The sequence below is a fragment of the Stegodyphus dumicola genome, chromosome 5 (assembly GCF_044657685.1).
Source record: "Stegodyphus dumicola isolate Sdum_Otavi_A_Nest chromosome 5, ASM4465768v1".
Classification (NCBI taxonomy): domain Eukaryota; kingdom Metazoa; phylum Arthropoda; class Arachnida; order Araneae; family Eresidae; genus Stegodyphus; species Stegodyphus dumicola.
Genome location: NC_140772.1, coordinates 93,684,606 through 93,696,883, shown reverse-complemented (window position 1 = coordinate 93,696,883; position 12,278 = coordinate 93,684,606). Strand labels below are relative to the sequence as shown.

The 12,278-nt window shown below is 29.4% G+C and overlaps 1 protein-coding gene across 6 annotated transcripts in view; it reads left to right on the top strand.

Annotated features, from left to right (window-relative positions):
• The window catches only part of LOC118188464 (cell adhesion molecule Dscam1-like), a 572,681-nt gene that overhangs the window by 172,708 nt on the left and 387,695 nt on the right, over positions 1-12,278 (top strand). For all 6 annotated transcript variants that reach the window (XR_015041171.1, XR_015041170.1, XR_015041169.1 and 3 more), the window contains exons 4-5: positions 135-284; positions 3,530-3,647. Coding sequence is in view for 3 of the 6 variants with exons in the window: in XM_085816872.1 (XP_085672998.1) it covers positions 135-284; positions 3,530-3,647 (268 nt within the window). In the remaining 3 variants the exon portion in view is untranslated. The remainder of the gene's footprint in view (positions 1-134; positions 285-3,529; positions 3,648-12,278) is intronic.

Sequence of the window (12,278 nt, the reverse complement as noted above, 5' to 3'; positions counted from 1 at the left end):
GAAAGGATAATATATTTAGTGTTTAGATTTATTAAAATATAACCTTTTTCTGAGCACATGGTAGTACAAACTCATTAAAAATGCTTTATGTTTTTTTTCTTTTTTAATTATACGATTATTTTTCTTATTTGCAGATGACAAATATACAGTGTTGTCATCAGGAGAACTCGTTTTACACAAAGTGGACGATTCTGACGGCAAAAGTACTTTCAAGTGCAGGGCTAGACATCGGTTAACGGGAGAACTGGTACTTAGTCCAACATCAGGGAAAGTAATAGTGACAGGTAATTTATAGTTCATTTAAGACGATATATATTAGTCTGTTATCAAACAACTTAGAATAAAATATTTTATGAGTTACAAGCCTTTCTCTCAAGCATATCTTGATACCTAAAACCTGCTTTAATTTATTATTATTTGATAAATCATTTAGTATTTAAGGCAATGCAAAACTTACTCTTTAACTGAAATAGAATAAAAATTTTCATTGAAAGAAAATTTCCACAACTTAACCATTGGTATGCACGTGCTATTTACTTAACTATGAGATTAAAACAACTTGATTGGGAGCAAGGACTAATTTGATTATGATTTCCCGCGTGAATCCTTAAGAAAAACACTCCTTTGTGTTTAAATGCTCTACTTGTCCTGAGTTTTTTTAAATGCTAATACATTATATCGGTATTATATTGGATGAGTCCCTGTTACTACAGCAGTTTCAGTTAACCTGTGAGGATAAGACGTGGAGTATAGTGAGACCTGAGGTTTTACAACAGCACTTTCTTTATCATGGATACATGTTGCTGCTCATATACCTGGAGACAATTGTGGGCTGTTACGTTTTCGTTAGCAATTAGACTGAGGTCTCAAACACTCTTAAGTGAATGCTTATGTGAAATTTAACTGCAAAAATCTTACAATTTAGCATGATTTTTGATTTTTTAACACTAAAAGCAAAATTTCAGAAACCTTTTATAATAAACTGCGAGTTCTTTCAATTAAATTAAATTTTTAATATATTTACGAAATTAAACTTAAACTTCAGACTAAACCAAAACTGCCAGTTGAACCTTAGGTTTTTATTACTGAGCACATTATTATTCTTCATCTACATTCAATTAAAAAAGAACTCCTATGAAATATTAAATATATGTTATGTAAAAAAAAGTAAAATAATCTTTACTGTAGTCTCCGTTCAAAAATATAAATTGCTTTTAAAGCATATTCAATTCTATTATATCCAATTATTTTAATCCATTTATTTTAACAAAAAATATCTTGTAAACTATGAAAATAATACTTTCGAAAAATTCAGAGCAATTATAATGCAATAAGTTGAGTATCTACAAAGGAAGCGTTATTTTCGTTTCTAATCTGTAAATCCTAAATTTGTTCGGGAATAAGAGTATAAACTATGTAAATGAATAATCCTCTATCTGTATATGTTTCCAAATTAGATTGGATTTTTAAACAATTTTAAAATTAACAATAGCAGATATTTTCCTTAAAAAATTAAGATTATAACTTCAAAGAAAGTACAAAACCCTTATTAAAAATAGAAACGTTGTATTTATGTTTATGCACTTATTTAAAACCGAAATAAATACTGTTTTCGAAGAAATTAGAATTAAATCTTGAATATTTGACATATTATTGCACTTTCAATATTTCTATAAGTATTCCTAAGAACTCTAAAATTGTGTTAAGCTATGTAAACATGGTTATCTATGTATCGTTGCTGTGCATAATTATAATTGATCATAAAATAAAGGAGTTTCATTATATATTACATTTTTAATTTATAAATATTAGAATAAGAAATCTTCTTTATACAATGTAGTTAAGCTCTCTTTTTTTAATAAATCTACTTGCATAATAAGATAGGAAATCGTTTTAGAAATCCAAAATATATATATGAGATATACTTCTATCAAATTATTATTTAATTCCTCGTTCCCTAATTTAATTGTATTAACTACAGTAGTTTTACATCCATTCAAATTTCATTGCAAATTCATTTGCAATTCAATCATTCACTTTTATTAAGAAATTTAGGAATATTTTTAAATAAGAATGAAACAAAAATTTATAGCGTTCCAAATTTGACATGGTGTATTTATTAATTCGCTTGTTTGAATTAGGTATAATTTTTTCAACTGCAATCTGCTTTCACAAACTGTGAAAAAAGAACTTTTTCTTTAAATAATAAACATCCTTTCATTGCAGCTTTTATTTTAGTATATTATTAAGTACCGTTCTGATGTTGAAATGTAATACGGATTTTTATAATGCTGGGTGTTAAAGAATTAGGTAATACATTTTCAATTTCAAGCAACATTTTTATTTCCATGAGTCTCAAGAGATTATTTTTCCATAGCTAGATCTATTCGAAAAAATATTCAAATCGAATTCTTGAGGATAGGAAATACACGTTCGTAGGAAATAATAAAAGTACTATAAGAATTTAACTTAATACTTAGTTAACTTAGGACTTAATTTGTAACTTATAACTTAGGACTTAATTTTTAAGATTAACGTGTTCAAATTATTGCTTATAAAAGCAATTCCATGAATCTAATGAAATTTGGTAATCGAATATTGTCATAATCATCATTTTCCTGCATCTGTACAAATGAAAGAAATTTTCAAAATCTTCTTGGTAGATCGCTTTAATGTTCACGGTAGGCGATTCTAATCATAAAATATATTACTCAAGTAAGGGAAAGGAACTACAGAATTACAGAGAAAGGCGGAAATAAAGCACTGCTAAATTATTAGGCATATAATTCGATATGACTTCGATACTTATATACAGTGTTGTGCCATGTGAGACTATCAATTTCTTAATAATTTGTAAAACTTTGTAATTTAAAGTTTCTTTCAAAAGAAAGTAAGTTAACTTTTCTCCATGGTGCTTTATTTAAGCAAATAATGTTTTCTTCATTGAACACATTCCATCAAACTCAGCACAGGATTTGAAAAAAAAAAAACGCATGTGTGCGATGTTATCGACATACCATGATTTATAGGTACTTTATTTTTTACTACGATATTTTCGACTACGATGTTTCTTTTTCGCTTTTTTTCTCGCACCATGTTTTGTACCACAACGTTTTCGCCTTGCTTTGCATTCTCCGCGATATTTTTGCAGCGATCTTTTCGGCTGTAAAAGTCGTGAAGTGTGTCAAACGGCTTCCTTATTAAAAATATTTGAATGGATACCGTCTTGCTAGGACATTCCAAACCATATGTATAAGAACACCGAAAATTAGTTTTTTAGAACTATTACGACTGTTAATTATTATCAAAGCCTTACCCTCTGCATATGCATTACTGTAGTTCTTGTTTTATGCAACAATGCAAGAAATGAGAAGTACATACATCGCACAAATATTTCTGGTATAAATTAGGTAATTTAGAAAATATATGTTAAAGCCAAATTACGGAACAAAGCAAGCATTTATTTTACATATTTAATGTATTTTTTCAATTATTTTAAGTAAGCTACTAAATTTTCTAATTCAAATAGAGCCGCATTCACCAATGGGTCCAAGAATAACTTTCAGCCAGTCGCAAGTGAGGGCCGAAGAAGGAAGTTATGTGCGAATCCCTTGTGTATCCACTGCACAACCAGCTCCAGATTATAGGTGAGTAATTGTGAACAAACAGCATTTAATTATAAGGAACTTTGAATTGCACTAGTCAATCATATACGGCGTTAAAATATCTCAGCATTTTGAACAAAATTGTGCCAAATTTTTTAGATATTCTTAAAAACATGCACATCTACTAGTGTTTTGCTATCCAAATCAGATTATACTTAAGGGGTGTTGGAACCCCAAAATCTTCAAAAAATTCTGATTTCAGATTTTTGCATTTTCAAATTCTTTACACTTTTATCTTTCTAAAAATACCTTTCTTTAATCTCTATGAGAATTAGAACTGTAAAAAATCTAGTTTTAATGCCATCGACTGCTTTGATCAATGAGAATTTTTACATAAAAACGCTTTTTTCCCGAAACGTGAATTTTTTATAATCGATGTACCTTTTCTCAGGAACTTCTTCTTACAGGTATCTAAAATTTTTAAGGCTTATTTATTAGGTTTCCTAATATTTACTGAAATGAGATTTTTGCGATAAACTTGGAATAAAAATTTTAAGTTTTTTTTGTGTGAGAAAAGGGCTAAATTTTACTATGCCTAACAAAATATTCTGTAAATTACTCTAAAATTCAAAATGTTTCAAAAGCTCATTTCAGTATAATCAGATAGGTATACTTTAATTACACAAAACATTTCAAGCGTGTATCTACAGCAGATTTTGAGAAGAGGTTATCGAAATGGCCAATTTAACATTGTCGGTATAGGGGTTTCTGATACCCCTTAAACTACTTTGACAAAGCGTCTTTAGCTTCTGCACAGATTTTTTTTTTTTTTTTATATATATATATATATAAAGTAATTTATATCTTTGCTGTGTGTTAACAAATACTTTATTTTCTATTTATGTTTTATTTAATTTACATAGACAGCCCATTAAGCCCTATTTCATATTGCGATGGTCAATCTTTATACACGCTATCGATGTCAATGACCTAATAAAATGTGCTTGTTTTGTAGTTCAAATATTTAATCAGAATTTACCTCACGAAAATGAAACTCAGAATACTCCGAGGATACAATAGTGGCATACAATAAACGAGAATTCAAGTAATATAAAGTAACATATTTAACGTAATATGAGATTTATAAAAACACATTTTGTCTTTCAGAAATTATGTAACACATTTCTTCATTATGGTTAAAATAGAAAACAAATTCGTGAATCTAAACATATATCGTTAAAAAAATTGTTTCTAACGAAACAGATGTTCTAACTATCTGTTTCTTGTTGTTATATAAAAAAAATATTCTCTTAATTTTTAAAACTTATATCGTCGTCCAAATCACAATAAAATTACAGTGTTACTGTGTCGCATTTCAAATGTTTGGCACCGCTATATTTACTTTATAAAGTAATAAAAAGTAAAAAAAAAAATAAATATAGAAGTGTAAGTTCTTAAAATCGGGAGCATAAGAACAGCAAAAATTTTAAATGAAAAGATATACATAAGTGTGCATAATAACAAAATCAATATGTGTATAGTATTGAATTTAGAAAAACTACGAACTTCAACTTGATAAAACTCAACAAGTATAATTAGAAAAAACTTCTGTTATAACGTGAAAAATGTAAAATAAAAATTGAATAATTTGAAAAGGAAAAATGTCGAAAATCAAATTATTTATTTTGAAATTATTCATTTTAACTTTTAAATTTTTTATGTTATAGTATAACGTTTTATAATTATCTTTTTTGAGTTGTTTCAGTTTGAAATTCGTAAATTTTTCTAAATTCATTACTTTAGCACGTTTTGGGCTTTGTCACTATTCGAATTTACATATATATTTTTTCATTTAAAATATTTGTTGCTCTTGTCTTACAAACTTTCATAATTTCACCCTGTTTTTAGTCCAAAGGGATTTCAATCCCGAAGGACTATTAGTTTCGTTTTGGCATTTTGCATCGGACGGATAAATGTCGGTTCACTTTTCAAACTGTTGCCATAAAATGTTAGAGTCCTGCATTATATTTGAAGAAATTAAATAATGAAAATCTGCGTAAATGTATGTATATTTCTCACATTATCATAAAATAACGGTACATAGAGTCATCGAATTTTGAATAACGTAATCCTCCAACAAATATGAGCATGTGGAAGACCAAATTTGAAATTTGAAATTTATTTTATGATCGATTTCCTATTTTTTAAAACTTTGACGAATTTTTGATTAACAAACTCAAGGATTTCAAAGCGAGCAATGGCAACGTTGTGCAGAAAAAAAAAATTTTATCTCCAGCGCGTGAATCTCTGTATCGGAAATTCTAAAGATATGCTCGTTTTAAAACTATTTTGCGATATTGCTGTTGCACTGGATCTTATGGTTTAAGTGCGAGGAACATGATATTTAATAAAGAAAGGTAACACACAAAATGTTAAAAAACGCCCCTATGGACGTAATTTAAAATCTGAAACATTTCAGATTTTTTTTATTATTATTATGTTTTATTTTTTATTTTTATTTTTCGATTCGAGAATTAGAATTGAATCAAATAACCCACTTACGTTCTTTGGCTTAATAGCCACATACATCTTTTACACAAAACTCCACGAGATTCCCTAAGATTTGCTTATCCTGTCCTCATTTTCATAGATTAAATGTCACACTTGTTTTCCATAATCTTAATTAGAACGTAGAGAAAAGTGGTGTTGCACATAAAATAAAAACAATGTAAAGTTGCTTTATTTCTTTGAGGATTGAATGTGCAATGTGAATTATAAGTGAACACGGATTTAAAGGTTATTAATCGTTTCTTCAAAATCTCTAGAAAAGAAGCTTTCATTAGAAATTTTATAAAAAAACTTAAAACGTTCCATTCGAAGATATCCTTATAGTTCGTCACAACCAATTTTTCATACTTTTGAACATACCAATATAAAATGAATAAAAGCTGGCTTCAACTGTACAGCTGATGAAGAATACGCAAATATACAGGTCTCGATTCTTTGAACCTAAACGAGGGAGAACTGTCTGGATGTAGTTGTTGTTCTTGGCCGCTGTTAAAAAGAACTATCCACTAACATTTTCACTGCCTAGAAAGAGCGTCTAGGTTCCTGATGTAACACTTTGAGACATATTCAGATCTTCAGCGATCTCCTTTTCATTTTGCCGTCCTTTCAATCTGTCTTTTGGGACATAGTTAATGAATACTGGAGTCATAACTAATGAATACCCACTATTCGCAATAACCTCATTAAATTTAAAAACACTATACACCTGAATTCCTGCAGATATCCATTGCGCAACATGTTTTGAATTGCCGAATTTGAGTACTTCATGCGCTAAGCTATCTGCAGAAATCCATTTCACTTTTAATTGTAGATTATTAGCAAAAACAAATTACACCACTGAAGAGTGACTGATAAGGTTAATCTGTCAGTATATTTTTTCAGGTGATCTTTCAATTTAGACGATCAGTGTACATAGTGAATTTACTCACGCTTTAATTAATTTGTGTTCCATACGTTACATAGATGATGTTTACAGTGTAAGCGTCGGCTGTCAGTAATTAAACAAATTTATTAATATTCACTAAAATTTTTCTTTTTAAATTCCCTTCGTATAATAGGAAAGGCTTTTATATTCTACGCTATAACTTCAGAAATTCATTACCAAGTAGTCTTAATATAAAGTAATCATCCTAAATTTTACGGAATTGGTTAAACCTTTAACTCATAAACAATAAGCATATTTTTAAAGCGAGCAATACGAATCATTCTTCAATACAAAGGGGGTATTTTCTGAATAAATTGAATCTCACATAACCTATCACTCTCACAAATCATTCGCGTTATAAACGAATACCACAGTTTTGTGAAACAAGTAATAGTGCTTTTAAGCAGTATTTAACAGTCTTCCTTTTAGTTTCTTTATTTCTAAGAAGTTTTTTTATGCTTAATTTTAAAATATTGCTATAAATACAGCTGAAATACTGAGCTGAAGAACACTACTCTTTACAACCGAAATACTGTACTTTTAACGGGAAACATGTTCCATTAAAACACAACTTTCAGATTTCTGCAGAGCTTTTCCCTCAGAGCCACACATTTTCCTTGATATCACCATCTTTTATTCTGTTTATCATAAGCAGCTGTAGTGTGCTCTCAAAAGTGAATCTGGAATTTTGCCAAAGAACTTGGTGCTTATTTAAATACGTAAAAGAAAAGAATTATGTAAAATAACGCATGCAAGACTACTATCTCTTAACGAAAAAGTGGAGCCTGAATCACAGGAGTATTTAAATTAAATCCGAAAGGAACTTTAGAAAAAAAAGAACACTAGAAAATGGACAAACGTTTTTTAAAAAAAGTGTATTTGAAAAAAGTGTAAATGAAAGATATAAAGGTGTTTTTTAAAACTTCTCAGAATTTGACAACATAAGAACAGTTATCAAAACGATGATTCATTTCACGTATTTCAATATATATATATATATATATATATTTGAAGAAATGAAGCAAAATAACTGAAGCAACGTTACCCTAAATGAGGAAAAAATTAGCTTTTAACTTATATTTTTATTTTTATTATTGCATTTATGAATATGAAGTCACCGTTTCTTTTTGGATTACTTTTATTAAATGTAATTGCGTATTAACTATTTTAAAGTTAGATTTCCAGAGAATTCCATTAAATACATTTTACATTTTAAGTAAAATGTATTTAATGGAATTCTCTGGAATGTTCAAAGAAAATTGAATGGAAGAAAGGCACGTTTATGCTTTGTGCTGCTAATTATTGCTGTATATAAATCATTTATTAAAATTTTCTTTAAAGGAAAACTACGATCGCATTTTAATTTCCTTTGCGTCTGCTTGGTTGTCATAACAACCGCCTAATGAATTGCGTTTATGCTTGCACAGCAGCATTCAAGAACTAATTTCGTTCCTTAAACATATTCCAATCATAAAGGCGCTCTCTCTCTCTTTGTCTTTCTTTTACTCGTGAATTTCTTTTGAAGGTATTAACTGTTGATTCGTCATGGTGATTAGCATTCACTCAACAAGGAAATGAATTTGAAAATCAGTTAATTAAATTTTTAATTCCATCCCTTAACACATAACTAATTTCAAATGCATTTTATATTATCGTGGCGCATTCTTTAAACGAAATGTGGTACTGATAGAAGTTATAGAGAATCACTTACATTTATAATTATCAATGTGCTTACGTTTAATCTAAATGTTCTTGCATGTCCATATTGTGACATTTTGTTCTCTCAGCCTACTTCTGTTGTCATCCTGATTCTTTTGAGTATATAATGTTTATGCAAAACTTTAGAAATTTTCAATGTAATGTAATATCCATTTACCTGAAAAATCAAAACTTTAATTGAATTCATGACTTTTTGACTTTCAAGAAATAGAAAATTACATTTTGGTTGAAAATTAATTGTAAATATGAAATGTTATCTAACTATGAAAATGCTAGCTAATCTTTAGACACAGAACACTACTGCCAGTACGCAGAGATACTTAATTACTATACATAGCTATTTATTAACACAGAAATGCACAACGAAATAAATAAGCAATTCTACAGTGAAATCTGCTATCTTGCAGAAGAATAATACGCAGTGAAGCCTATCTTAGGTTTGAGTAAATTTCAATTACAATAAATTAAAGGTAATAAGGATTATATAGGTAAATAATAATCTATGGGTAACAAAATAAGGATTCTATGGGTTATTTCTCACTGCATCAGTTTAAACCTCCTAAACAAGCAGGCGATGATCTTTAAATTTATTCTACCTTAGCACTTGTGAGAGTTAAACTAAAAATAAATATATAAAAAAAGGATTTCCGTTCACCTGGATCTGGGATAGCTTCCCTCAAAATGCTATAAATTCCAAGAAATTTACCTTTTGCTAACAGAGACTGCAAGCTTCGGCTAATACCGCGACGCAGATTCAAGCTCAGTAACGTCAAACCTGTCCTAGCTTTATACTACTACTTAGTTCAAAACCAGCCCTGGAATTCTCAACATAAAGTGAATCTTTATACGCAGTTCAGTTGTGGTGCGAAGGGCCAGACACTTCCATACTGTTAATCCTATGTAGTTTCTCCCATATTTCGCAGCTCTTCAAACTATATAATAAAATTATTTGCTATTCAACTATGCATAAATTCCGGAATAAACAAACCATCTGGCGAAATAAAAAATATAGTAAAGATGTAAATTCAATAATATTGGGTTAGGAAAACTTATAGAGAAATCCCAGAATGATCGTTAAAAGCTCTATAAATATCGCTGTCTAGTACTAGTTCTGCAGAACAAAGCGACTGATGACTTCGTTCTTGCAGCATCTGCACCATCCAGTAATTAATGTAAGTTCGATGCGTCAAATTATCTTCATCTAAACGCGTTTGTTTGAGTATATTGCGGTAAGATCTTTACACAAATATCTGATTTGTACACTACGTGACTTCCTTGTGCAAGCTATTAAATTATAAACAATTTTTCCTGTACTTCTTTTAAACTTATTTCTTCGAATCATTATAACTTAGTTAACCAATCCATCAAAACGGCTCACATCAAAATTTACAAAGTTTTTGAAGTTAAATATATGTCACACGGGTGTCAAAGGTCTTATATTTTTATTTTTTCATAAGTAAAATAAGCTTATAGAGTCAGTACGAGTTTTGAAGCAGGAGATGTGAAAATTGAGCAATGCCCTCCCCGGGGACTCGAACCTGGACAACTCGAATACTCACCGAGTGTGCTACCCATTACACCGCGAAATTATGCAGAAAGGAAAAACCTTTTAAACTTTGCGAAATATAAGTGTGGAAACCGGCAGACCGCATTAAAATATAAATTTCGTTACTTGTCGAAAATATATAATACGTTACTTGTCAAATATATATATATATATATATATATATAATTTGGTACTGCCGAAACATGAACGTTTTTGCCAATCGGAACACTTCTGCGATAATTATATGATTAAGACCAACGAGTTCGAAAATCATAACCAGGGTAAACGGGTTGGGTATACATATTTGCAATAAAAAATGGAGGTACACAATTAGAGGTTATAGCAATCCCATATACAAAATTTCAAAGTTCTGAGACTAATTGTGTTTTGTGTTGCGAAACACATATATACGTACATGCAGATGTCGTAAGAGCTTTTGAATCCATTTTAAATCAATTTTGTAAAACTGAGATCTTTGTTCTGTTTGTAAGTGTAGTAAGGGTTCGGAATCGGTCAAAATGGATACTTGCGTTAAAATATGATACCCGAAATTTTTCACGGATACAATACATTATTTACTGCATACAAGGAAGTAAAATCGTATTCCTCTTCCGTTTATATTAACATGAAATAAATTTCAGGGAATATTTAATGTTTTATGATAAAAACATAACATTTCATTAAATATTCTTCTCATTTTTCGCTTCTTGCGAAATAATTTTCTTATAAATTTAAAATTCAATATTTACATCTGGCACGCTAATTTCTTTCTAAACATTAAATAAATGAATATAGAATTAAGAAATAACAAACAACAGATTTAGTTAAAAACATTTAATTTAAAATCAAATAACACACAAAATAAATTTTTGTGAAAAATAAAATGCTGAATTTGTGAAGGCTAGCATATAAACGAATATATAAATGAAACGTATGGTTCAAGTATAATGTGCTGAACTAAAAGTTATTTTATCGTTTCAGAGTTATATATGGGGTAAAGTACGTAAACAAATATATACATAGCGTTTCAGATATTCTATTAAAGTTCTGATATGAAAAAAACTACGTTTAGTCTGGGATAAATAAAGCACGAAACTATTTTCTTACCGTTCACTTTTATACTAATACAAATGTTTTTCTCTTTACCTTCATTGTTTGCGTTTTCATTCATATGATGAAAGGCATTCGATTATTACCTGTCAAGATAATGAATATTAAATACTAATAAAGACTCATTAATAAAAATCAATGAAAAGCAATGTATTTCTTAAAACTCTACACCAATCAATATGTAGGTTAATGGAAACTATCTACCAGGTCATTGTTGGAATTCCTGATAAGACCTCATCAAGTGTGATTGTAGTAGCATTGTAGAATAGATATACGTAAGATCTGTCGATCAAGAAATTCTTTGAATAGACTTACAGTAAAACAAAGTGTATATGCGAATTCTAAAATTTAGTTTCCTTCGATGATATTTACAAGAACTGGATTACGCCGTGAACTGGGTGTAACGCCGTGTTTTCTCAGTTGTCATAAAATGTTCGTGATGTTGAAGACTTGGTAAATTATGACCAAGTCTTTGAAAGTACCACAATTCAGGGAAAGGATGTATAGAACCCGTTATTAACTCAAATAAAGTTTATCAGTCGGCATCAGCTCGCCCTTACAGAAGCCAACAATTTTAGCTTAAAACAAAAGTTTATCTTTTGTTTTAAGTAAACTATAACTTAAAAAATAACTTAAAAAATAACTTAAAAAATGTTGAATAACTTAAAAAATGTTGAAGCATAGTCAATATAACGTCTTAACACTTTAACTCGCGCACCAGCTGGCTCTGATTCGAGGTTGGAGTGAATAACCCTAATGGAAAGAATAACTCAAAGCAACAGAATTCGAAGCGCTAAAGCATCAA